The 23,376-nt window shown below is 46.7% G+C and overlaps 1 protein-coding gene across 11 annotated transcripts in view; it reads left to right on the forward strand.

Annotated features, from left to right (window-relative positions):
- The window catches only part of qkia (QKI, KH domain containing, RNA binding a), a 144,430-nt gene that overhangs the window by 110,130 nt on the left and 10,924 nt on the right, over positions 1 to 23,376 (forward strand). For 8 of the 11 annotated variants that reach the window (XR_011670736.1, XR_011670738.1, XR_011670740.1 and 5 more), the window contains exons 5-6: positions 18,909 to 18,996; positions 20,539 to 20,958. Coding sequence is in view for 4 of the 11 variants with exons in the window: in XM_071366614.1 (XP_071222715.1) it covers positions 18,909 to 18,996; positions 20,539 to 20,958 (508 nt within the window). In the remaining 7 variants the exon portion in view is untranslated. The remainder of the gene's footprint in view (positions 1 to 18,908; positions 18,997 to 20,538; positions 20,959 to 23,376) is intronic. The other 3 variants (XM_071366616.1, XM_071366615.1, XM_071366617.1) reach the window with 3 other exon arrangements.

The following is a 23,376-nucleotide window of genomic DNA, read 5'->3' on the forward strand; positions in this document are numbered from 1 at the left end:
TATAGCTGGAGAGACCCTAACCCCTAGTCCTTATAGCTGGAGAGACTCTAACCCCTAGTCCTTATAGCTGGAGAGACTCTAACCCCTAGTCCTTATAGCTGGAGAGACTCTAACCCCTAATCCTTATAGCTGGAGAGACTCTAACCCCTAATCCTTATAGCTGGAGAGACTAACCCCTAATCCTTATAGCTGGAGACTCTAACCCCTAATCCTTATAGCTGGAGAGACTCTAACCCCTAATCCTTATAGCTGGAGAGACTCTAACCCCTAATCCTTATAGCTGGAGAGACTCTAACCCCTAATCCTTATAGCTGGAGAGACTCTAACCCCTAGTCCTTATAGCTGGAGAGACTCTAACCCCTAATCCTTATAGCTGGAGAGACTCTAACCCCTAATCCTTATAGCTGGAGAGACTAACCCCTAATCCTTATAGCTGGAGAGACTTTAACCCCTAATCCTTATAGCTGGAGAGACTCTAACCCCTAATCCTTATAGCTGGAGAGACTAACCCCTAATCCTTATAGCTGGAGAGACTCTAACCCCTAGTCCTTATAGCTGGAGAGACTCTAACCCCTAATCCTTATAGCTGGAGAGACTCTAACCCCTAATCCTTATAGCTGGAGAGACTAACCCCTAATCCTTATAGCTGGAGAGACTCTAACCCCTAATCCTTATAGCTGGAGAGACTCTAACCCCTAATCCTTATAGCTGGAGAGACTAACCCCTAATCCTTATAGCTGGAGAGACTAACCCCTAATCCTTATAGCTGGAGAGACTAACCCCTAATCCTTATAGCTGGAGAGACTCTAACCCCTAATCCTTATAGCTGGAGAGACTCTAACCCCTAATCCTTATAGCTGGAGAGACTAACCCCTAATCCTTATAGCTGGAGAGACTCCAACCCCTAATCCTTATAGCTGGAGAGACTCTAACCCCTAATCCTTATAGCTGGAGAGACTCTATCCCCTAATCCTTATAGTTGGAGAGACTCTAACCCCTAATCCTTATAGTTGGAGAGACTCTAACCCCTAATCCTTATAGTTGGAGAGACTCTAACCCCTAATCCTTATAGCTGGAGAGACTAACCCCTAATCCTTATAGCTGGAGAGACTCTAACCCCTAATCCTTATAGCTGGAGAGACTCTAACCCCTAATCCTTATAGCTGGAGAGACTCTAACCCCTAATCCTTATAGCTGGAGAGACTCTAACCCCTAATCCTTATAGCTGGAGAGACTCTATCCCCTAATCCTTATAGCTGGAGAGACTGTAACCCCTAATCCTTATATTGCTGGAGAGACTCTAACCCCTAATCCTTATAGCTGGAGAAACTCTAACCTCTAATCCTTATAGCTGGAGAGACTCTAACCCCTAATCCTTATAGCTGGAGAGACTCTAACCCCTAATCCTTATAGCTGGAGAGACTCTAACCCCTAATCCTTATAGCTGGAGAGACTCTAACCCCTAATCCTTATAGCTGGAGAGACTCTAACCCCTAATCCTTATAGCTGGAGAGACTCTAACCCCTAATCCTTATAGCTGGAGAGACTCTAACCCCTAATCCTTATAGCTGGAGAGACTCTAACCCCTAATCCTTATAGCTGGAGAGACTCTAACCCCTAATCCTTATAGCTGGAGAGACTCTAACCCCTAATCCTTATAGCTGGAGAGACTCTAACCCCTAATCCTTATAGCTGGAGAGACTCTAACCCCTAATCCTTATAGCTGGAGAGACTCTAACCCCTAATCCTTATAGCTGGAGAGACTCTAACCCCTAATCCTTATAGCTGGAGAGACTCTAACCCCTAATCCTTATAGCTGGAGAGACTCTAACCCCTAATCCTTATAGCTGGAGAGACCCTAACCCCTAATCCTTATAGCTGGAGAGACCCTAACCCCTAGTCCTTATAGCTGGAGAGACTCTAACCCCTAGTCCTTATAGCTGGAGAGACTCTAACCCCTAGTCCTTATAGCTGGAGAGACTCTAACCCCTAATCCTTATAGCTGGAGAGACTCTAACCCCTAATCCTTATAGCTGGAGAGACTAACCCCTAATCCTTATAGCTGGAGAGACTCTAACCCCTAATCCTTATAGCTGGAGACTCTAACCCCTAATCCTTATAGCTGGAGAGACTCTAACCCCTAATCCTTATAGCTGGAGAGACTCTAACCCCTAATCCTTATAGCTGGAGAGACTCTAACCCCTAATCCTTATAGCTGGAGAGACTCTAACCCCTAGTCCTTATAGCTGGAGAGACTCTAACCCCTAATCCTTATAGCTGGAGAGACTCTAACCCCTAATCCTTATAGCTGGAGAGACTAACCCCTAATCCTTATAGCTGGAGAGACTTTAACCCCTAATCCTTATAGCTGGAGAGACTCTAACCCCTAATCCGTATAGCTGGAGAGACTAACCCCTAATCCTTATAGCTGGAGAGACTCTAACCCCTAGTCCTTATAGCTGGAGAGACTCTAACCCCTAATCCTTATAGCTGGAGAGACTCTAACCCCTAATCCTTATAGCTGGAGAGACTAACCCCTAATCCTTATAGCTGGAGAGACTCTAACCCCTAATCCTTATAGCTGGAGAGACTCTAACCCCTAGTCCTTATAGCTGGAGAGACTCTAACCCCTAATCCTTATAGCTGGAGAGACTCTAACCCCTAATCCTTATAGCTGGAGAGACTAACCCCTAATCCTTATAGCTGGAGAGACTCTAACCCCTAATCCTTATAGCTGGAGACTCTAACCCCTAATCCTTATAGCTGGAGAGACTCTAATCCCTAATCCTTATAGCTGGAGAGACTCTAACCCCTAATCCTTATAGCTGGAGAGACTCTAACCCCTAGTCCTTATAGCTGGAGAGACTCTAACCCCTAATCCTTATAGCTGGAGAGACTCTAACCCCTAATCCTTATAGCTGGAGAGACTAACCCCTAATCCTTATAGCTGGAGAGACTTTAACCCCTAATCCTTATAGCTGGAGAGACTCTAACCCCTAATCCGTATAGCTGGAGAGACTAACCCCTAATCCTTATAGCTGGAGAGACTCTAACCCCTAATCCTTATAGCTGGAGAGACTCTAACCCCTAATCCTTATAGCTGGAGAGACTCTAACCCCTAATCCTTATAGCTGGAGAGACTAACCCCTAATCCTTATAGCTGGAGAGACTCTAACCCCTAATCCTTATAGCTGGAGAGACTCTAACCCCTAATCCTTATAGCTGGAGAGACTAACCCCTAATCCTTATAGCTGGAGAGACTAACCCCTAATCCTTATAGCTGGAGAGACTCTAACCCCTAATCCTTATAGCTGGAGAGACTCTAACCCCTAATCCTTATAGCTGGAGAGACTCTAACCCCTAATCCTTATAGCTGGAGAGACTCCAACCCCTAATCCTTATAGCTGGAGAGACTCTAACCCCTAATCCTTATAGCTGGAGAGACTCTAACCCCTAATCCTTATAGCTGGAGAGACTAACCCCTAATCCTTATAGCTGGAGAGACTCTAACCCCTAATCCTTATAGCTGGAGAGACTCTAACCCCTAATCCTTATAGCTGGAGAGACTAACCCCTAATCCTTATAGCTGGAGAGACTAACCCCTAATCCTTATAGCTGGAGAGACTCTAACCCCTAATCCTTATAGCTGGAGAGACTCTAACCCCTAATCCTTATAGCTGGAGAGACTCTAACCCCTAATCCTTATAGCTGGAGAGACTCCAACCCCTAATCCTTATAGCTGGAGAGACTCTAACCCCTAATCCTTATAGCTGGAGAGACTCTAACCCCTAATCCTTATAGCTGGAGAGACTCTAACCCCTAATCCTTATAGCTGGAGAGACTCTAACCCCTAATCCTTATAGCTGGAGAGACTCTAACCCCTAATCCTTATAGTTGGAGAGACTCTAACCCCTAATCCTTATAGCTGGAGAGACTCTAACCCCTAATCCTTATAGTTGGAGAGACTCTAACCCCTAATCCTTATAGTTGGAGAGACTCTAACCCCTAATCCTTATAGCTGGAGAGACTCTAACCCCTAATCCTTATAGCTGGAGAGACTCTAACCTCTAATCCTTATAGCTGGAGAGACTCTAACCCCTAATCCTTATAGCTGGAGAGACTAACCCCTAATCCTTATAGCTGGAGAGACTCTAACCCCTAATCCTTATAGCTGGAGAGACTCTAACCCCTAATCCTTATAGCTGGAGAGACTCTAACCCCTAATCCTTATAGCTGGAGAGACTCTAACCCCTAATCCTTATAGCTGGAGAGACTCTAACCCCTAATCCTTATAGCTGGAGAGACTCTAACCCCTAATCCTTATAGCTGGAGAGACTCTAACCCCTAATCCTTATATTGCTGGAGAGACTCTAACCCCTAATCCTTATAGCTGGAGAGACTCTAACCCCTAATCCTTATAGCTGGAGAGACTCTAACCCCTAATCCTTATAGCTGGAGAGACTCTAACCCCTAATCCTTATAGCTGGAGAGACTCTAACCCCTAATCCTTATAGTTGGAGAGACTCTAACCCCTAATCCTTATAGCTGGAGAGACTCTAACCCCTAATCCTTATAGCTGGAGAGACTAACCCCTAATCCTTATAGCTGGAGAGACTCTAACCCCTAATCCTTATAGCTGGAGAGACCCTAACCCCTAATCCTTATAGCTGGAGAGACTCTAACCCCTAATCCTTATAGCTGGAGAGACTCTAACCCCTAATCCTTATAGCTGGAGAGACTCTAACCCCTAATCCTTATAGCTGGAGAGACTCTAACCCCTAATCCTTATAGCTGGAGAGACTCTAACCCCTAATCCTTATAGCTGGAGAGACTCTAACCCCTAATCCTTATAGCTGGAGAGACTCTAACCCCTAATCCTTATAGCTGGAGAGACTCTAACCCCTAATCCTTATAGTTGGAGAGACTCTAACCCCTAATCCTTATAGCTGGAGAGACTCTAACCCCTGATCCTTATAGCTGGAGAGACTCTAACCCCTAATCCTTATAGCTGGAGAGACTCTAACCCCTAATCCTTATAGCTGGAGAGACCCTAACCCCTAATCCTTATAGCTGGAGAGACCCCAACCTCTAATCCTTATAGCTGGAGAGACTAACCCCTAATCCTTATAGCTGGAGAGACCCCAACCCCTAATCCTTATAGCTGGAGAGACTCTAACCCCTAATCCTTATAGCTGGAGAGACTCTAACCCCTAATCCTTATAGCTGGAGAGACTCTACCCCCTAATCCTTATAGTTGGAGAGACTCTAACCCCTAATCCTTATAGCTGGAGAGACTCTAACCCCTAATCCTTATAGCTGGAGAGACTCTAACCCCTAATCCTTATAGCTGGAGAGACTCTAACCCCTAATCCTTATAGTTGGAGAGACTCTAACCCCTAATCCTTATAGCTGGAGAGACTCTAACCCCTAATCCTTATAGTTGGAGAGACTCTAACCCCTAATCCTTATAGTTGGAGAGACTCTAACCCCTAATCCTTATAGCTGGAGAGACTCTAACCCATAATCCTTATAGCTGGAGAGACTCTAACCTCTAATCCTTATAGCTGGAGAGACTCTAACCCCTAATCCTTATAGCTGGAGAGACTAACCCCTAATCCTTATAGCTGGAGAGACTCTAACCCCTAATCCTTATAGCTGGAGAGACTCTAACCCCTAATCCTTATAGCTGGAGAGACTCTAACCCCTAATCCTTATAGCTGGAGAGACTCTAACCCCTAATCCTTATAGCTGGAGAGACTCTATCCCCTAATCCTTATAGCTGGAGAGACTGTAACCCCTAATCCTTATATTGCTGGAGAGACTCTAACCCCTAATCCTTATAGCTGGAGAGACTCTAACCCCTAATCCTTATAGCTGGAGAGACTCTAACCCCTAATCCTTATATTGCTGGAGAGACTCTAACCCCTAATCCTTTCAGTTGTAGAGAGAGGAGATGCTGCTGTATGTGCTGCTTCTTCCGCCTACAATATGCCCCCTCCCCAGGCCTCGACACACTGTGGTGTGTGTGAGGGGTAATTATCCACCACACAGCTCTGGCCCGTCCCGGGAACTGCTAGGGCTCGGCTCAGGCAACTGAGGATGCCCTCGTACCCGGCTCAACAGCGAGGGGGAGATCGATCTCCATGTCTCGCTCTTCTCTTTCTCTCTCTGTGCCTGTGTGTTTAAGCAGGGAAAATGGGATTGTGTACAGCTCAGTGTTCGGAGGCCCCCGAGACCCCCTTTTAAAAATCAGCCTCCCAAATGTGATGCTTTACTTTGCCAGATAACGCTGCACAATCACTTCAACCCCCAGCAGCTTCCCAGCTCAGTCTCTCTCTCCTTCAGTCGCTCTCTCCGTCAGTCTCTCTCTCCCTCAGTCTCTCTCTCCCTCAGTCTCCCTCTCCTTCAGTCTCTCTCTCCTTCAGTCTCTCTCTCCTTCAGTCGCTCTCTCCTTCAGTCTCTCTCTCCCTCAGTCTCTCTCTCCTTCAGTCTCTCTCTCCTTCAGTCTCTCTCTCCTTCAGTCTCTCTCTCCTTCAGTCGCTCTCTCCCTCAGTCTCTCTCTCCTTCAGTCTCCCTCTCCTTCAGTCTCTCTCTCCTTCAGTCGCTCTCTCCTTCAGTCGCTCTCTCCTTCAGTCTCTCTCTCCCTCAGTCTCTCTCTCCTTCAGTCTCTCTCTCCTTCAGTCTCTCTCTCCTTCAGTCGCTCTCTCCTTCAGTCTCTCTCTCCCTCAGTCTCTCTCTCCCTCAGTCTCTCTCTCCTTCAGTCTCTCTCTCCTTCAGTCTCTCTCTCCTTCAGTCTCTCTCTCCTTCAGTCTCTCTCTCCTTCAGTCTCTCTCTCCTTCAGTCTCTCTCTCCTTCAGTCTCTCTCTCCTTCAGTCTCTCTCTCCCTCAGTCTCTCTCTCCCTCAGTCGCTCTCTCCTTCAGTCTCTCTCTCCCTCAGTCTCTCTCTCCCTCAGTCTCTCTCTCCTTCAGTTTCCCTCTCCTTCAGTCGCTCTCTCATTCAGTCGCTCTCTCCTTCAGTCGCTCTCTCCTTCAGTCGCTCTCTCCTTCAGTCGCTCTCTCCTTCAGTCTCTCTCTCCTTCAGTCTCTCTCTCCTTCAGTCTCTCTCTCCTTCAGTCTCTCTCTCCCTCAGTCTCTCTCTCCTTCAGTCTCTCTCTCCCTCAGTCTCTCTCTCCCTCAGTCTCTCTCTCCCTCAGTCTCTCTCTCCTTCAGTCTCTCTCTCCCTCAGTCTCTCTCTCCCTCAGTCTCTCTCTCCTTCAGTCTCTCTCTCCCTCAGTCTCTCTCTCCCTCAGTCTCTCTCTCCTTCAGTCTCTCTCTCCTTCAGTCTCTCTCTCCTTCAGTCTCTCTCTCCCTCAGTCTCTCTCTCCCTCAGTCTCTCTCTCCCTCAGTCTCTCTCTCCCTCAGTCTCTCTCTCCTTCAGTCTCTCTCTCCCTCAGTCTCTCTCTCCTTCAGTCTCTCTCTCCCTCAGTCTCTCTCTCCTTCAGTCTCTCTCTCCCTCAGTCTCTCTCTCCCTCAGTCTCTCTCTCCTTCAGTCTCCCTCTCCTTCAGTCTCCCTCTCCTTCAGTCTCCCTCTCCTTCAGTCGCTCTCTCCTTCAGTCGTCTCTCTCACCTTCAGTCTCTCTCTCCTTCAGTCTCTCTCTCCCTCAGTCTCTCTCTCCCTCAGTCTCTCTCTCCTTCAGTCTCTCTCCCTCTGTCTCTCTCTCCCTCAGTCTCTCTCTCCCTCAGTCTCTCTCTCCCTCAGTCTCTCTCTCCCTCAGTCTCTCTCTCCTTCAGTCTCTCTCTCCTTCAGTCGCTCTCTCCTTCAGTCTCTCTCTCCCTCAGTCTCTCTCTCCCTCAGTCTCTCTCTCCTTCAGTCTCTCTCTCCCTCAGTCTCTCTCTCCTTCAGTCGCTCTCTCCCCTTCTCTTTCACATCAACACCTGGCAATGCATCATGGAACGCCGCTCATTGAAGTTTGAGCTTGGTATTGTGTGTATGATATTGAGCATGCGCCTCCTCTCAGGGGTAATAAACCAAGCCTCCTGCTTCCCATTGTCTCATCTGCTTGTTTTACACCCTGTATTTTGTCTGAGTGCACCACTGCTTCTCCCATAGGGGAATGCAATGTTGGCATTAGCTTCAGCCAACCATTGAGACAGTGGCCGATCCTCGTAATACTCATCACGATGACTCTCGACCTTCCCCGTGTCCTTGACTACTGAGGGATCGCTGCCTCAGAGTTTAGTCCCTGGGTCAGTCCAATGATTGGGGGGACTTTGCCTGGCAACCAGCCCCGCTGCTGTATTGTAGCTGATCCCCTCGGCTCGTGGTCCAGGCTCAGCCCGACAGTTACTGATTTCTTTTCCATCCTCGTCATGTGATAACTTTGTTCCACCATCAAAATGCCCCCACGCGGGCAGCAGCCTGCCATGGGGGCAGGGCTGAGGGTTAGGTGATGGCTCTCATCAGCTTTGACTCAGAATCTCGGAATCTGATTCAAATCCGGCAGTATTTAAACCTCCCCAAATCAGCCATGGCTAAATCCCTTAAAGATATTCCTGGCTCAATTGGACTGCATTAAAGGATCACAGGAACAGAACAAAGACGAGGGGGATGGGAGGGAGGGAGAGAGGAGCAGGGGGAAGAGCGGGAGGATCTCAAGGGGGGTGTACTGCATGTTTTGGATAACATGGATCTCTTTAATGTTCACTGGTTTTGCTTCAAAATAAAAAAAATTGTCTCACTACGTCCTGTTAGCTGGTAATATCTTGTTTGTCGAGGCTGGCGCTTGCAAATACACATTCATCATCTATACATCCACATTCTCTTCAGTCTGTATATTTATGTAACCTCTTTTTCTTTACTTTTTTTGTGTCCCGTTACATAACTCTTTCTTTCCGAGATTATATACCAGGATGTAGCCAACTTTCCAGTTTCCAATCCAGAACTGCTCTCTCTCGTGTGTGTGTGTGTGGGGGGGGGGGGCAGTAAAGGGAAAAACATCTCTCCTCAAATTCTTCCTTGGTAACGAGCCACTGTCTGCATGTCAGGCAGCCCTGAGCACTGCAGGATATTGATGGGGCTTCTGCTGAGAACCAAGGCTGCCCACTCAGGCCCAATAAAAGCTCCTAATAAGCCCCATACATCCAGCCTGCACAGTGACGGGGCCTGCCAAATTGTTGCACAGCTATGCTAATGCTAATTCCCCCCACAACTTTCCCTCCAAAAAGTTAGTCACTGAAACATGTGACTGGAGTCTGGATCAGAAGCGGAGGGGCGGAACACCTCTGGTTTGTGTTTATAATCTGACTAACTGGTTTGGGTCGATTCTAATGACTGCAAGGGTGTTTAGCATTGCTAATGTAGCTAGGGTGTTTAGCATTGCTAATGTAGCTAGGGGGTTTAGCATTGCTAATGTAGCTAGGGGGTTTAGCATTGCTAATGTAGCTAGGGCGTTTAGCATTGATAATGTAGCTAGGAGTTTAGCATTGCTAATGTAGCTAGGGGGTTTAGCATTGCTAATGTAGCTAGGGGGTTTAGCATTGCTAATGTAGCTAGGGGGTTTAGCATTGCTAATGTAGCTAGGGCGTTTAGCATTGCTAATGTAGCTAGGGGGTTTAGCATTGCTAATGTAGCTAGGGGGTTTAGCATTGCTAATGTAGCTAGGGGGTTTAGCCTTGCTAATGTAGCTAGGGGGTTTAGCCTTGCTAATGTAGCTAGGGCTAGGCTAAGTTACTGACGTGTCTTTTAAAAATGAAGGAGCTGAAGCAGCGTTCTGTGAGTGAACGTAGGGTTTGGTTTAGATGGGCAGTACGGAGTAGTGTTGCAGGCGATTGCGTTGTAAGTCTATTGGGAGATGAACGGTGAGGGTTGGAAAATTGCCTTTGAAATGTGCAGCACGATTTGAAGTGGGGACTAAACTGTAGTTTCTCTCCGCTTTTCACTTAAATGATACTTTTATCACAGGACTTTTTCATGTTTCGTGTCTATGTGTTGTAAGTAGTTGGTTGATTGGAAGTGGAAGCTTTAGTGGGTCTTTCTCTGCTTTGTATTCTTCAGCTCTGTTTTTACACCCTAGGGGTTGCTTTGTATTCTTCAGCTCTGTTTTTACACCCTAGGGGTTGCTTTGTATTCTTCAGCTCTGTTTTTACACCCTAGGGGTTGCTTTGTATTCTTCAGCTCTGTTTTTACACCCTAGGGGTTGCTTTGTATTCTTCAGCTCTGTTTTTACACCCTAGGGGTTGAATGTGTTATGTATTATTCCAGTTTATTTGGTTACTTTTTGGTGTTTTCGACTTTCAACAAATGTCCAATTTTCCTCTTGCTGTCGCCCTCCCTCTTGCCGTCTCTCGGTCTCTTTGTCTCGGTCTCCTCTCTCTTTCTCGGGGTGTGTGTGTCTCTTTCTTTCTCTCTCGTTGTGTGTGTGTGTCTCTCTCTTTCTTTCTCTCTCGCGTGTGTGTGTGTGTCTCTCTCTGTGTGTGTGTGTCGCTCACTCGCTCTGTGTGTGTGTCGCTCACTCGCTCGGTGGGGGTGTCTCTCTCAATTCAATTCAAGGGGCTTTATTGGCATGGGAAACATATGTTAACATTGCCAAAGCAAGTGAGGTAGATAATATACAAAAGTGAAATAAACAATACAAATGAACAGTAAACTTTACACTCTCAGAAGTTTCAAAAGAATAACGTCATTACAAATGTCATATTATATATATATATACAGTGTTGTACAAATGGTTAAAGTACAAAAGGGGAAATAAATAACCATAAATATGGGTTTTATTTACAATGGTGTTTGTTCTTCACTGGTTGACCTTTTCTTGTGGCAACAGGTCACACATCTTGCTGCAGTGATGATGGCACACTGGTATTTCACCCAGTAGATATGGGAGTTTATCAAAATTGGGTTTGTTTTCGAATTCTTTGTGTATCTGTGTAATCTGAGGGAAATATGTGTCTCTAATATGGTCAAACATTTGGTAGGAGGTTAAGAAGTGCAGCTCAGTTTCCACCTCATTTTGTGGGCAGTGTGCACATAGCCTGTCTTCTCTTGAGAGCCATGTCTGCCTACGGCAGCCTTTCTGAATAGCAAGGCTATGCTCACTGAGTCTGTACATAGTCAAAGCTTTCCTTAAATTTGGGTCAGGTATTCTGTCACTGTGTACAGTCGTGGCCAAAAGTTTTGAGAATGACACCTATATACATTTTCACATTCTGCTGCCTCAGTTTGTATGATGGAAATTTGCATATACTCCAGAATGTTATGAAGAGTGATCAGATGAATTGCAATTAATTGCAAAAAGCCTCTTTGCCATGCAAATGAACTGAATCCCAAAACAACATAACCCTAACCCTAACCCTAACCCTTGCCATGCAAATGAACTGAATCCCAAAACAACATTTCCACTGCACTTCAGCCCTGCCACAAAAGGACCAGCTGACATCATGTCAGTGATTCCTTCGTTAACACAGGTGTGAGTGTTGACGAGGACAAGGCTGGAGATCACTCTGTCATGCTGATTGAGTTTGAATAACAGACTGGAAGCTTCAAAAGGAGGGTGGTGCTTGGAATCATTGTTCTTCCTCTGTGGTTCCCCATGGTTACCTGCAAGGAAACACGTGCCTTCATCATTGCTTTGCACAAAAAGGGCTTCACAGGCAAGGATATTGCTGCCAGTAAGATTGCACCTAAATCAACCATTTATCGGATCATCAACAACTTCAAGGACAGCGGTTCAATTGTTGTGAAGAAGGCTTCAGGGTGCCCAAGAAAGTCCAGCAAGTGCCAGGACTGTCTCCTAAAGTCGATTCAGCTGCGGGATCGGGGCACCACCAGTACAGAGCTTGCTCAGGAATGGCAGCAGACAGGTGTGAGTGCATCTGCACGCACAGTGAGGCAAAGACTTTTGGAGGATGCTCTGGTGTCAAGAAGGGCAGCAAAGAAACCACTTCTCTCCAGGAAAAACATCAGGGTTGACTGATATTCTGCAAAAGGTACAGGGATTGGACTGTTGAGGACTGGGGTAAAGTCATTTTCTCTGATGAATCCCCTTTCCGATTGTTTGGGGCATCCGGAAAAAAGCTTGTCCGGAGAAGACAAGGTGAGCGCTACCATCAGTCCTGTGTCATGCCAACAGTAAAGCATCCTGAGACCATTCATGTGTGGGATTGCTTCTCAGCCAAGGTAGTGGGCTCACTCACAATTTTGCCTAAGAACACAGCCATGAATAAAGAATAGTACCAACACATCCTCCGAGAGCAACTTCTCCCAACCATCTAGGAACAGTTTGGTGACGAGCAATGCCTTTTCCAGCATGACGGAGCACCTTGCCATAAGGCAAAAGTGATAACTAAGTGGCTCGGGGAACAAAACATCAATATTTTGGGTCCATGGCCAGGAAACTCATTTACATTTACATTTACATTTAAGTCATTTAGCAGACGCTCTTATCCAGAGCGACTTACAAATTGGTGCATTCACCTTATGATATCCAGTGGAACAACCACTTTACAATAGTGCATCTAACTCTTTTAAGGGGGGGGGGTTAGAAGGATTACTTTATCCTATCCTAGGTATATCCTAGGTAACTCCCCAGACCTTAATCCCATTGAGAACTTGTGTTCAAGAGGCGGGTGGACAAACAAAACCCACAAATTCTGACAAACTCGAAGCATTGATTATGCAAGATTGGGCTGCCATCAGTCAGGATGTGGCCAATAATTTAATTGACAGCATGCCAAGGTGGATTGTAGAGGTCTTGAAAAAGAAGGGTCAACACTGCAAATATTGACTCTTTGCATCAACTTCATGTAATTGTCAATAAAAGCCTTTGACACTTATGAAATGTGTGTGATTATACTTCAGTATTCCATAGTAACATCTGACAAAAATATCTAAAGACACTGAAGCAGCAAACTTTGTGGAAATGAATATTTGTGTCATTCTCAAGACTTTTGGCCACGACTGTAGTCTGTTTAGGGCCAAATAGCATTCTAGTTGGCTCAGTTTTTTTGTTAATTCTTTCCAATGTGTCAAGTAATTATCTTTTTGTTTTCTCATGATTTGGTTGGGTCTATCTGTGTTGCTGTCCTGGGGCTCTGTGGGGTCTGTTTGTGAACAGAGTCCCAGGACCAGCTTGCTTAAGGGACTCTTCTCCAGGTTCAACTCTCTGTAGGTGATGGCTGTGTTATGGAAGGTTTGGGAATCGCTTCTTTTTAGGTGGTTGTAGAATTTAACGTCTCTTTTCTGGATTTTGATAATTAGCGGATGTCGGCCCAATTCTGCTCTGCGTGTATTATTTGGTGTTCTACGTTGTACACAGAGGATATTTTTGCAGAATTCTGCATGCAGAGTCTCAATTTGGTGTTTGTCCCATTTTGTGAAATCTTGGTTGGTGAGCGGACCCCAGACCTCACAACCATAAAGGGCAATGGTTTCTATGACTGATTCAAGTATTTCTAGCCAGATCCTAATTGGTATGTTGAATTTTATGTTCCTTTTGATGGCATAGAATGCCCTTCTTGCCTTGTCTCGCAGATCGTTCACAGCTTTGTGGAAGTTAGCTGTGGTGCTGATGTTTAGGCCAAGGTATGTATAGTTTTTTGTGTGCTCTAGGGCAACGGTGTCTAGATGGAATTTGTATTTGTGGTCCTGGCGACTGGACCTTTTTTGGAACACCATTATTTTGGTTTTACTGAGATTTACTGTCAGGGCCCAGGTCTGGCAGAATCTGTGCAGAATATCTGGGTGCTGCTGTAGGCCCTCCTTGGTTGATGACAGAAGCACCAGATCATCAGCAAACAGTAGACATTTGACTTCAGATTCTAGTAGGGTGAGGCCGGGTGCTCTCTTTCTCTCTGGGTCTCTTTCTCTCTGGGTCTCTTTCTCTCTGGGTCTCTTTCTCTCTGGGTCTCTTTCTCTCTGGGTCTCTTTCTCTCTGGGTCTCTTTCTCTCTGGGTCTCTTTCTCTCTGGGTCTCTTTCTCTCTGGGTCTCTTTCTCTCTGGGTCTCTTTCTCTCTGGGTCTCTCTCTCTCTGGGTCTCTTTCTCTCTCGTATCTCTCTCTCTCTCTCTCGTATCTCTCGTCTCTCTCGTCTCTCTCGCTCTCTCTCTCTCTCTCTCTCTCTCTCTCTCTCTCTCTGTCTCTCTCTCTGTCTCGTCTCTCTGTCTCGTCTCTCTGTCTCGTCTCTCTCTCTCTCTCGTCTCTCTGTCTCGTCTCGTGTCTCGTCTCTCTCGTCTCTCGTCTCTCTCTCTCGTCTCTCTATAGCCTGGTGAGTTCTTGATAAGTTGTCTTGGCGCGGTGACTAGAGTAATCACTATTCTCCAGATGTTAGTTTAGGAGGGAGGGATGGGACGGAGGGAGGGAGGGATTTGGGGAGGCGAAGATGTGAAAAAACAGCTGCCCGTATTCAGGCACCCCACCCCCCTCATGATCAATGTGATGTCATTAGTCCCTCAACGCACTCCCCCCCAGATACGTCCTTTCCCGTTCATCTACTTTTCCCTTACATTCTCTCCCTGCCTCTCTCCCAGCCTCAAGGCCTCCCTGGCCAGTCTCTGTTTACACTTGTGGTAATTGGAGATGTTTGGAAGGCAACCTGACCAGCGCCCAGCTTCTCCCCTCCTCGTTATGACTGGCAGCTTAGACCAGTGAAGGAAAGCATGGAGGAGCCCACTGGGGGGAAAAGGGATTGTTTTCTCCCTACATTCCCTGGCTTTCTCTCTGTTCCTCCACTCTGTCTCCCTCCCTCTGCTGTATGTCACGAAAGCAGGGGCCCTTGCCAGACGTGAGCAAACGCTTTTGAGTCGGCATGGCAGACATGAGCAAACACACCCAACTCAGTCAGGGCACCTTGGTCTGTTTATCTGAGAGGGAGGGAGAGGACAAGGGTGTGGCTTTCCAAACATTATGATACACCCATCTGTTGCTATAGCCAAACTGTCCACACAAATCACCACTAGCGAAAACTGTTTACTTTGAACGTGTTGAAATCTTGTTTCATTTTCGTGGGATTTTCCAGTACTATGATGTTCCAGGAGTCATTTGTCATTGTTTGTGCTTACGGCTCCTCTCTCTCTCTCTTCCTCCCTTTCTCTCGCTCTTCCTCCCTTTCTCTCTCTCTCTCTTCCTCCCTTTCTCTCTCTCTCTCTCTCTCTCGCTCTCTCGCTCTCTGTCAGACTGTGTGTGAGAACATGAGTGTGATTTGTTGGGCTGTCAGGCAGGCAGGGGGACAACTTGTCTGTCATCCCCATCCTCCCCGATAGCTTCTACCGCTCCACAGATTTAACACATAGGCCTCATTGATTGAATCTGATAACTGTGAATAGAGCGGGTGTACTCAGTACCTTTAGCTGCTAGACAGTGTGTCTCTGTCTGTCTGTGACAGTAAAGGGGGAAAGTTTCACTCCTTGTCCTCAGTGTTTGTAATCCATGCAACATTTCTCTCGGGAATCGGACAGCCTATTCCCTCTCAGACAGACACGATTCCCCTTCCGTACACACACACACACACACACACACACACACACACACACACACTGTGTTAATTGTGATGGCTCTATGGTCACATGGACGTCAAACTAGTCTCTAATCCCTTCAGCCTGGCAACATGAAACATAACATTCAGTCTTCAGGAAAGTCTCCAAGTCCTGTCATAGTTCACCCACTCCTAGATAGTAGCAGACAGTAGACGCCCACTGTCTGTAGTCCTAGTGTGACCCAGTTCCATCCAGCTCTCAAATCAATCAATACAACCATTAGTATACTAATAAGTCCTATTTCTAATAGGGTTTCATTCATTTACACAACATAATCACTACCTTGTGTTGTTTCTGAAGGGACTAATGCAGTGGAGTAAGTTGACCTGCTTCCATGTGGCAGTTAGGAAGATTTTCTAACAGACTGCTATGAAGAAAGAGTTATGCTATGAATCGCTGTGTCAGCTGGATTCCTGAGGGGTGTGCCTGCCCAGAGTTGACTTTCTGTTTGCCTCCACACACACACCATACTTTCTGTTTTCGTCTCTGCCGCACACACACCACCTTCCTAGCAGCATCTGTATACCCTCCCCTCTACGTTGCTTTGCACCCCTCACAACAGCACTTCTTCTCTGCAGAGCTGGAGAGATGTTGATACTGACACCCCAGTCCGAGGAGCCTCTTTAACCCTCCCAACCTCCAAATCCATCATCCTCAGCCCCCTTTCCTGTCCTTATCTGCGTGCGACTCTCTCGCACACACACATCCTCCAGCATGCATTGCGCTAATTGAGTCCCGGCCCGATGACCGCCCACTCCCTCTTAGCCACAGCTCTATCTCTGTGTTTGTAAGCACCACCACACACACACACACACACACACACACACACACACACACACACACACACACACACACACACACACACACACACACACACACACACACACACACCTAGGGAAACCAGCCAGGCCTCTCCTCCCTCAAAGGGAAAACAACTAGCAGCCTCTCACCTTTTGTCCAACTCTCATTATTGGGTCTGTATTTAAAAAGGTTAGCAGCATCAGCTGCAAGGTGGAAACACCCAGTGGTTCTTCAATCTCACCCGCCAAACTCTGTCTGCTCTCCAGTTTGTACATTAAACGGTGTGTTGTAACAGCGTTATAAATGTGTTACCGGCAAAACGCACAGTAGGCCTTTATGTTTGGGACGGAGGGTAGAGACTTGGTGACCTCGCAGGCGCTTCAGACAGACTTTTATAAGGGTCTCTCTGTTAATACGGACTCCTTTCTCTAACAACTGAGCCAGAGTCAGATTCTACTCTGCCATGGGATGTCTGGCTCCTCATAAATGCTGTTGTAGGAACTCGTTTTTGTCAGCAAAATGCAACCAAACACTCGGCACAACCTTGCTGTGACTGTCTCCGTTTTTATGTTTTGGCTTAGTCTCTTATTTTGTAAAAATGTTTTGGTCTAATGTCAGCCTTGGCTCAGATCCAAACTGGCTGACACAGATCGGGGCCAAAAAGCATCGAGAAAGACATCCAGCTGTCCCTTTCATGAGAATCATTTGCGAAAATGTTCTCAGACTTGGGAGAAGCTGTCTAGAAGGTGGTCAGGGCCACGATCTGATTTAATTAGTGATGGTAAACGGGGAAGGCAGGCAGACGACGGACGATCTAATAGAATGGGCAGCTAAAGATGTTCACTCTACCGCAACCACCTCTGGCAAGTGTTTAGGAAGCTAAAAAGGCCTAAATGGTTCCTCTGAGTGGGCTCTGTGTGGAGCGTTTAAACAGCTAATTAGCAGTGATTTAAGCCCATTTCCAGGTTGAGGAGACCATGTTAGCGTTAGCCATTCTCTGTGAACATAGCTAATTAGGCATTCTGCTCAGCAGGCCTAGTATCTCACCACCTCTGAGGCTGGGGAGGTTGTTGTAATAGCCACTGAATGGGCCTGGGTCCTACTAGGATCCAGGATTTCCTGTGTGTGTGTGTGTGTGTGTGTGTGTGTGTGTGTGTGTGTGTGTGTGTGTGTGTGTGTGTGTGTGTGTGTGTGTCTAGCTGACTGCTCTTGGTTAGTGGTGGCACTAGCTGAATGCTAGACCTTTAACACTGAATTTAAGCAAAATTCCCCAACTTCCTGGGCTTAACTTCCTAGGGAAAATTTCAGGAAATTTACCGGAAGGTTTCTGACCCTTTGCAACCCTAGTCTGAAACGTAGAGGAGAAGTCTGGGGGGCTGCTGTCGTCTCTGCTCGCACGCGTAAGCACAAGCCCATCAACAGCTGCGCGAAGCGCTCGTCTAGCTCCAGCCTCGTCATCGCTGTTACAGCAGCCTTGTCTGTCTGAAGCCCAAATCAAATCAGCCTCGTTTACGCGTGCGCGCCTTGTCTTGTCTGTCTGAAGCCCAAATCAAATCAGCCTCGTCTATCTGTCTGTTTACAGCAGCTTTGTCTGTCTGAAGCCCAAATCAAATCAGCCTCGTCTATCTGTCTGTTTACAGCAGCCTTGTCTGTCTGAAGCTCAAATCAAATCAGCCTCGTTTATCTGTCTGTTTGCAGCAGCCTTGTCTGTCTGAAGCCCAAATCAAATCAGCCTCGTTTATCTGTCTGTTTGCAGCAGCCTTGTCTGTCTGAAGCCCAAATCAAATCAGCCTCGTCTATCTGTCTGTTTACAGCAGCCTTGTCTGTCTGAAGCCCAAATCAAATCAGCCTCGTCTATCTGTCTGTTTGCAGCAGCCTTGTCTATCTGAAGCCTCGTTTATCTGTCTGTCTGCTGCAGTCACACTGGTCCTTCTTTATTACAATCGACTTGGAAAAGCACCGGGTTTCTTCTTTGTTGTCATGGTTACGGAGTGTTTAGCCGCTTCGGGGGGAAAGGCGGACTCGGGTAGAGAAGGGGACGGGTGCTAACTTAATTGCTTTCCATGAATAATTTAAGTTGCCTAATTTGGGGGATAATGACAGTGACACTGCTTATGTATGTATTTATTTATCCAAACATTAATTGACAGGACTGACATTAGCTGGGCTTTTATTGCACATTTGATTGTGCACAAGGGGGAGAATTTTTTTTCTTCTCAGTAATTATCTCGCTGATAAGTGGTTTATGAATGCGTTTTCCCCTGCCTAATGTCTGTCAGCGATTTAGCAACAAAATGAGATGATGCAACATGACCATGGTGTTGTAGCTCTTCTCGATACCTCCCTCCCTCGTTCAACGTGCTTTTGGAGAACTAGCTGTAGCCAGGGTTTATTCATTAGGAACCAAACAGGAAGAGGCCTACCTGAATTTGTTCAATAGAAACTTGTTTTCGTTTCAAAAGGTGTCCTCTAATGTGTACATCTCTGGACGTCTGTCCCTATGTACCCCCCCCCCACCACTTGCAATAGTGACACAGCACAGTAACATGTCTTAACATGACTGAAGTGTTAACTGACCTGTTGATTTGTTTGTTGTTCCAGGCGGAAGGAGAGGATAACCTGAAGAAGATGCAGCTGATGGAGCTGGCCATTCTCAACGGGACGTACCGAGACACCAACATCAAGACACGTACGCTTTACAGCCACACACACAATACACAAAGGTCCTGTTTGGATCCACATTGACTAATGTTACACGCCAACGCTTATCATTAATCGTCTTAATCCATCTGTTATTGTATTAACCACTTAGAACCTCACAATAACTACTTAGAACCTCACAATAACCACTTAGAACCTCACAATAACCACAGTGAAGAATAGATGCTCATGCTATACAGTTAACTGTGTGCCTCTGCCTCATGTGTTGTATTCATTGCAGTGCTTTTTTTTTATATGATAAACTTATGCACTTTGCTCTGAAGTGTTGTCCAAGATGTCCGACCCATGTATACCTACCTACTAAAACCACCTGTATCCAAGTAGATCAGTTTCCCCTGCCCTCCTCCCGCAGGTCCCTCTCTATGTGCCCTTTCCCCTCCCATATGGATGCAATCACAGTTTGCTGCAATGTCGGGGTGGCTTCTATATGCCTTCAGCGCCCTGCAGAAATCACTCGCTCATCTCTGCATGACGTAGTTCACGCATCTGTTACAAACACTGTTTACTTTTCCCATCTCCAGAGAGTTACTTTCTCTGGAGTTCATCCCACCCAGAGTTCCCGCAGTTCTGCACTTTCATGTCTCTTTGATGGCTGCTTGACATTTGTCACAATTTACTGTTTGCATTATTATTATTATTATTATCATCATGATATTAGTCATGTTTTGAGCATTTTTTCAGTCCAAAAAGTAATGGCTTGTTTTGAAATAAAAATCTAATTTGTAAAATGTGAAATGATTTGACTTGGCAGACATTGGTTTCTAACACCAATGTCTGGACCAGTGTCTGGTTCTCTCGGCTGTGTTGCCAGCCCTGCGATACTCAGCATGAATTAGTCACCGAGTCACATGTAAAACATTGATCCAACCGCCCCCGCTGTCTGTGATGTTCACCATGTCAGAACATTTGCAAATGCAAAACAAGTTTGAAAATCTTTTGTCTTTATTTTGTCAGCCAACCAAAATGGTCTAACGGTCATGTAGCGGAGTGGAGGGCATCAGAACTGTTTTTATAGGCTGGCAGATTTCAACTAGTCTGTCCAAAGCAGAGCCTCACAGTCCAATAGACTGGATTGTCTTTTTGGGAGATTGACGTGATCCTCCTTTTGGTCCTTATCAGAAACGTCCATCTCTCCTCTTCATGACCACCGGCTCCATTTCTGTTGGCTTGTACCGTCAGCAGTACAGGAAGTCGTGGTTGACATGGTGATTGATATGCTTAATGTGGTCTGTGCATTGGTGTTGAATGCAACGTTTTATAGTTTGGTATGGGGTTCTTTTATTATTTTCTTGTTTACTTCATTTCTTGTTTGCTGGTTCACCGTGATCATTGCATGGTCTAATTTTCCTTTTTTTTCACCCCTCCCCCCCTTCTCCCCCCCTTTTCCTACTTTTTGTGTTTTCCAACTCTCGCTTCTCCACCTGTGATTTTGGTCAACCGCACCACCACATCTCTACCCCCTTGTCTTGTATCTCTCTGTCTTTCTGTCTTTCACTCTTGCTTATGGCAGACCCCCTTGCGTTCTCTCTTGCAGCGGCGGCCGCCGCCGCTCAGGGCCCCCGTCTAATGCAGGCCCCCCAGGGGCAGTTGATGGCCCCCCATCAGCAGATGAGGCCCCCCACACCGGCAGGGCCCCCCATCATGAACATCATCCGACAACCCCAAATGCAGGGCATGTTACCCAATGGTACCCCAACCCTGGTGCCTCCCTCGCCGGAAGGCGGCATCCTCTACGCCTCCCCGTACGACTACCCGTACGCCCTGGCACCCACCTCCCTACTGGAGTACCCCATGGACCACAATGGGGTTCTAGGTAAGCGACCCTGGGGCCTGGGCGGCGGTCCCTTTAGCCCCGGACAGGAGGGCAGCTTGTTTTACCCTGGGTTTTTGGACGCGGCTTCGATGAGCCACGGTCAAGACTTGTTGAAAGGTAAATATGTCGTATCCAGCTGAAAAAAAACAGGGTTGTTATGGGTGTGACCTTATGACCTGACAGCTGAACAGGACTAATGCGCTAACAAAGGGCAAGGGGGACAGGGAATTTGTATTTTATATTTTAGCTCATCTCCCCAGCATCCTTTTCCTGGCTCAGGTTTAGTTTAACATTTTAGTCATTTAGCAGACACTCTTATCCAGAGAGACTTACAGGAGCAACTACAATGACGTGCCTTGCTCAAGGGCACATCGACAGATGTTCACCTAGTCTGCTCTGGGATTCGAACCAGCGACCTTTCATTTAATGGCCCAATTCTACCACTAGGCTACCTGTCATTTTCTCTCTGTTCTGCAGCTGCCGTTTTACTCCCATGCAATATGAGTTGCCTTGTCTGAAGACACTCTGGCAGGGACATGCTCGTGTGTGCAGTCCCGCGCTCTAGCTTCTTTATGCTCTCGCTAGCGGCAGATTCAGTCTGGCGGTGGATCCCCCCGGATTTCAGCAGCTTTTGAAATGAGTATTGTTTTTTCCCCAGCTAGCTCTGTGCTCTAGCCTTGATGCCAGTAGAAAGTCCCCTTTGTCCCTGTGGGGATGTTCATTAAATTCACTGTTCTCATTTTTCCCATTGGCTCAGTTTTCACACTCTTGAACTTCAACTTGGTACGAGCCACTGACATTCCCCAGTCAATATGTCAGCCGTGGGAGTTACATTCCATAGGTGCGGGTGTGTATGCACGCCGGCGTGCACGCTCAAAGCAATATTCTGTCGAAGAAACATTTAGACGTGACTGACGATAATATCTCACATTTTATGGAGGCTGTCACCCTCTAATTTGACCAAATAATGACTGTATGCCACTGCATACCTTGTCAAGTTTTGACAGCGGGCCTTTTCCTGTTTGTGTCGCTGCCTTAATGACATGCCTGAGGTGTTGATCCTGACATCATGAGACGGCTGATACACAGGTGCCACGTTAGCTGACCCCGTGTGTCCGTGAAAGAGGTGCCTGGGGGAGCTGTTCTGTAGTACAGAACCTACTGGATGTTCTCTCTAATTTGGAGGGGACAGCAGCTTAGTGTCTTTTATTTACTCGCCGTATTGATCGGCGCCTTCAGCAACAGAGAGCCACCGGAACACAACATGCATCGGGCTCTGTTAGACCTGCTCAGGACTCAGAGGAAACTTCAGGACATCTGGTGCTGCAGAGTGGAATGTGGGCGGACTGGCTTGGTCATCAACCAGCACTGTGAAACGGCACACAGCTTGCCTGCCTTTCCCTGCCAGGATAGATGGATATTAGTGTAAGGGCTGTTTGGCTGTTACAAATGTGATGTAACCGTCACTGGCTTAATCCACCACAACTCTCCATTCCAGCATGGAAACCTACCCAAGACTTCTTATTTTAGGGCCAACATTCTGAGTTGTCTCCTTTTAGAAGTGCTCACTTGATAACTGCAGACGAGAGTTTACTGGTGTACCATTTGACAGGATGCCCAGATGGTTGTCACGGTGACCTGTTCTGTGGGGACGGCCACCATTTAGCCATTGAAGGGCTCTGACACAAATCTCTTTAAATGCTTTCTGGGTAATGAAGAGCAGAGAAATATGACCACCCCAGCATCCCTCTGCCATCTCTCTGTCCCCGAGATCTGGGAGGCTATCCTTCCGCGGCTCACTAAATCAGAAATATTGACATATCCGCATAAAAGCCCAAGAGCTCCGACCCCTGAGTGGTGAAATGGTGTCTCGCTGACTGCACTGAGCTCTAGCTAGGCTTTTAGACAAACTTTTAGATTGTCCAACTCGTTGCATTAAGGATTTACCTTGAACACTTTTCAATCTGGGATTTGTTTTGGGTCATAGACTAATTGTTTATCTCTATGCACAGTCACAGTTCCTATGCAACCAACATAGTATTTTACTCCATTTCCGTGTATGATATCAGGAGAAACCACACCAGGGTAATTGAAATGTCTGTCTTCATTTGTGACAAATATTCAGAGAGAAATGAATGCTACTGCCAGTGAGCAGATTGATACTGAGAGATGTAGAGATGTGAGAGAGCCAGGTGGTGTCTTGCACTATCCAATTAGGATCTGAGCTGCATTGGATTTTCACACCTTTCAAAATCAGCCAATTGTTTTTCTTCCTCAATCCCCCCGTCTCCTATGGAAGATGAGCTGTTTTTTTGCTAGATAGCTTTAGTCCCCTGTCCCCCTGCCCACCGGTTTCCACAAATCCTCTAGATAGCTTTAGTCCCCTGTCCCCCTGCCCACCGGTTTCCACAAATCCTCTAGATAGCTTTAGTCCCCTGTCCCCCTGCCCACCGGTTTCCACAAATCCTCTAGATAGCTTTAGTCCCCTGTCCCCCTGCCCACCGGTTTCCACAAATCCTCTAGATAGCTTTAGTC

The sequence above is a fragment of the Salvelinus alpinus genome, chromosome 25 (genome assembly GCF_045679555.1).
Source record: "Salvelinus alpinus chromosome 25, SLU_Salpinus.1, whole genome shotgun sequence".
In the NCBI taxonomy this organism is placed as follows: domain Eukaryota; kingdom Metazoa; phylum Chordata; class Actinopteri; order Salmoniformes; family Salmonidae; genus Salvelinus; species Salvelinus alpinus.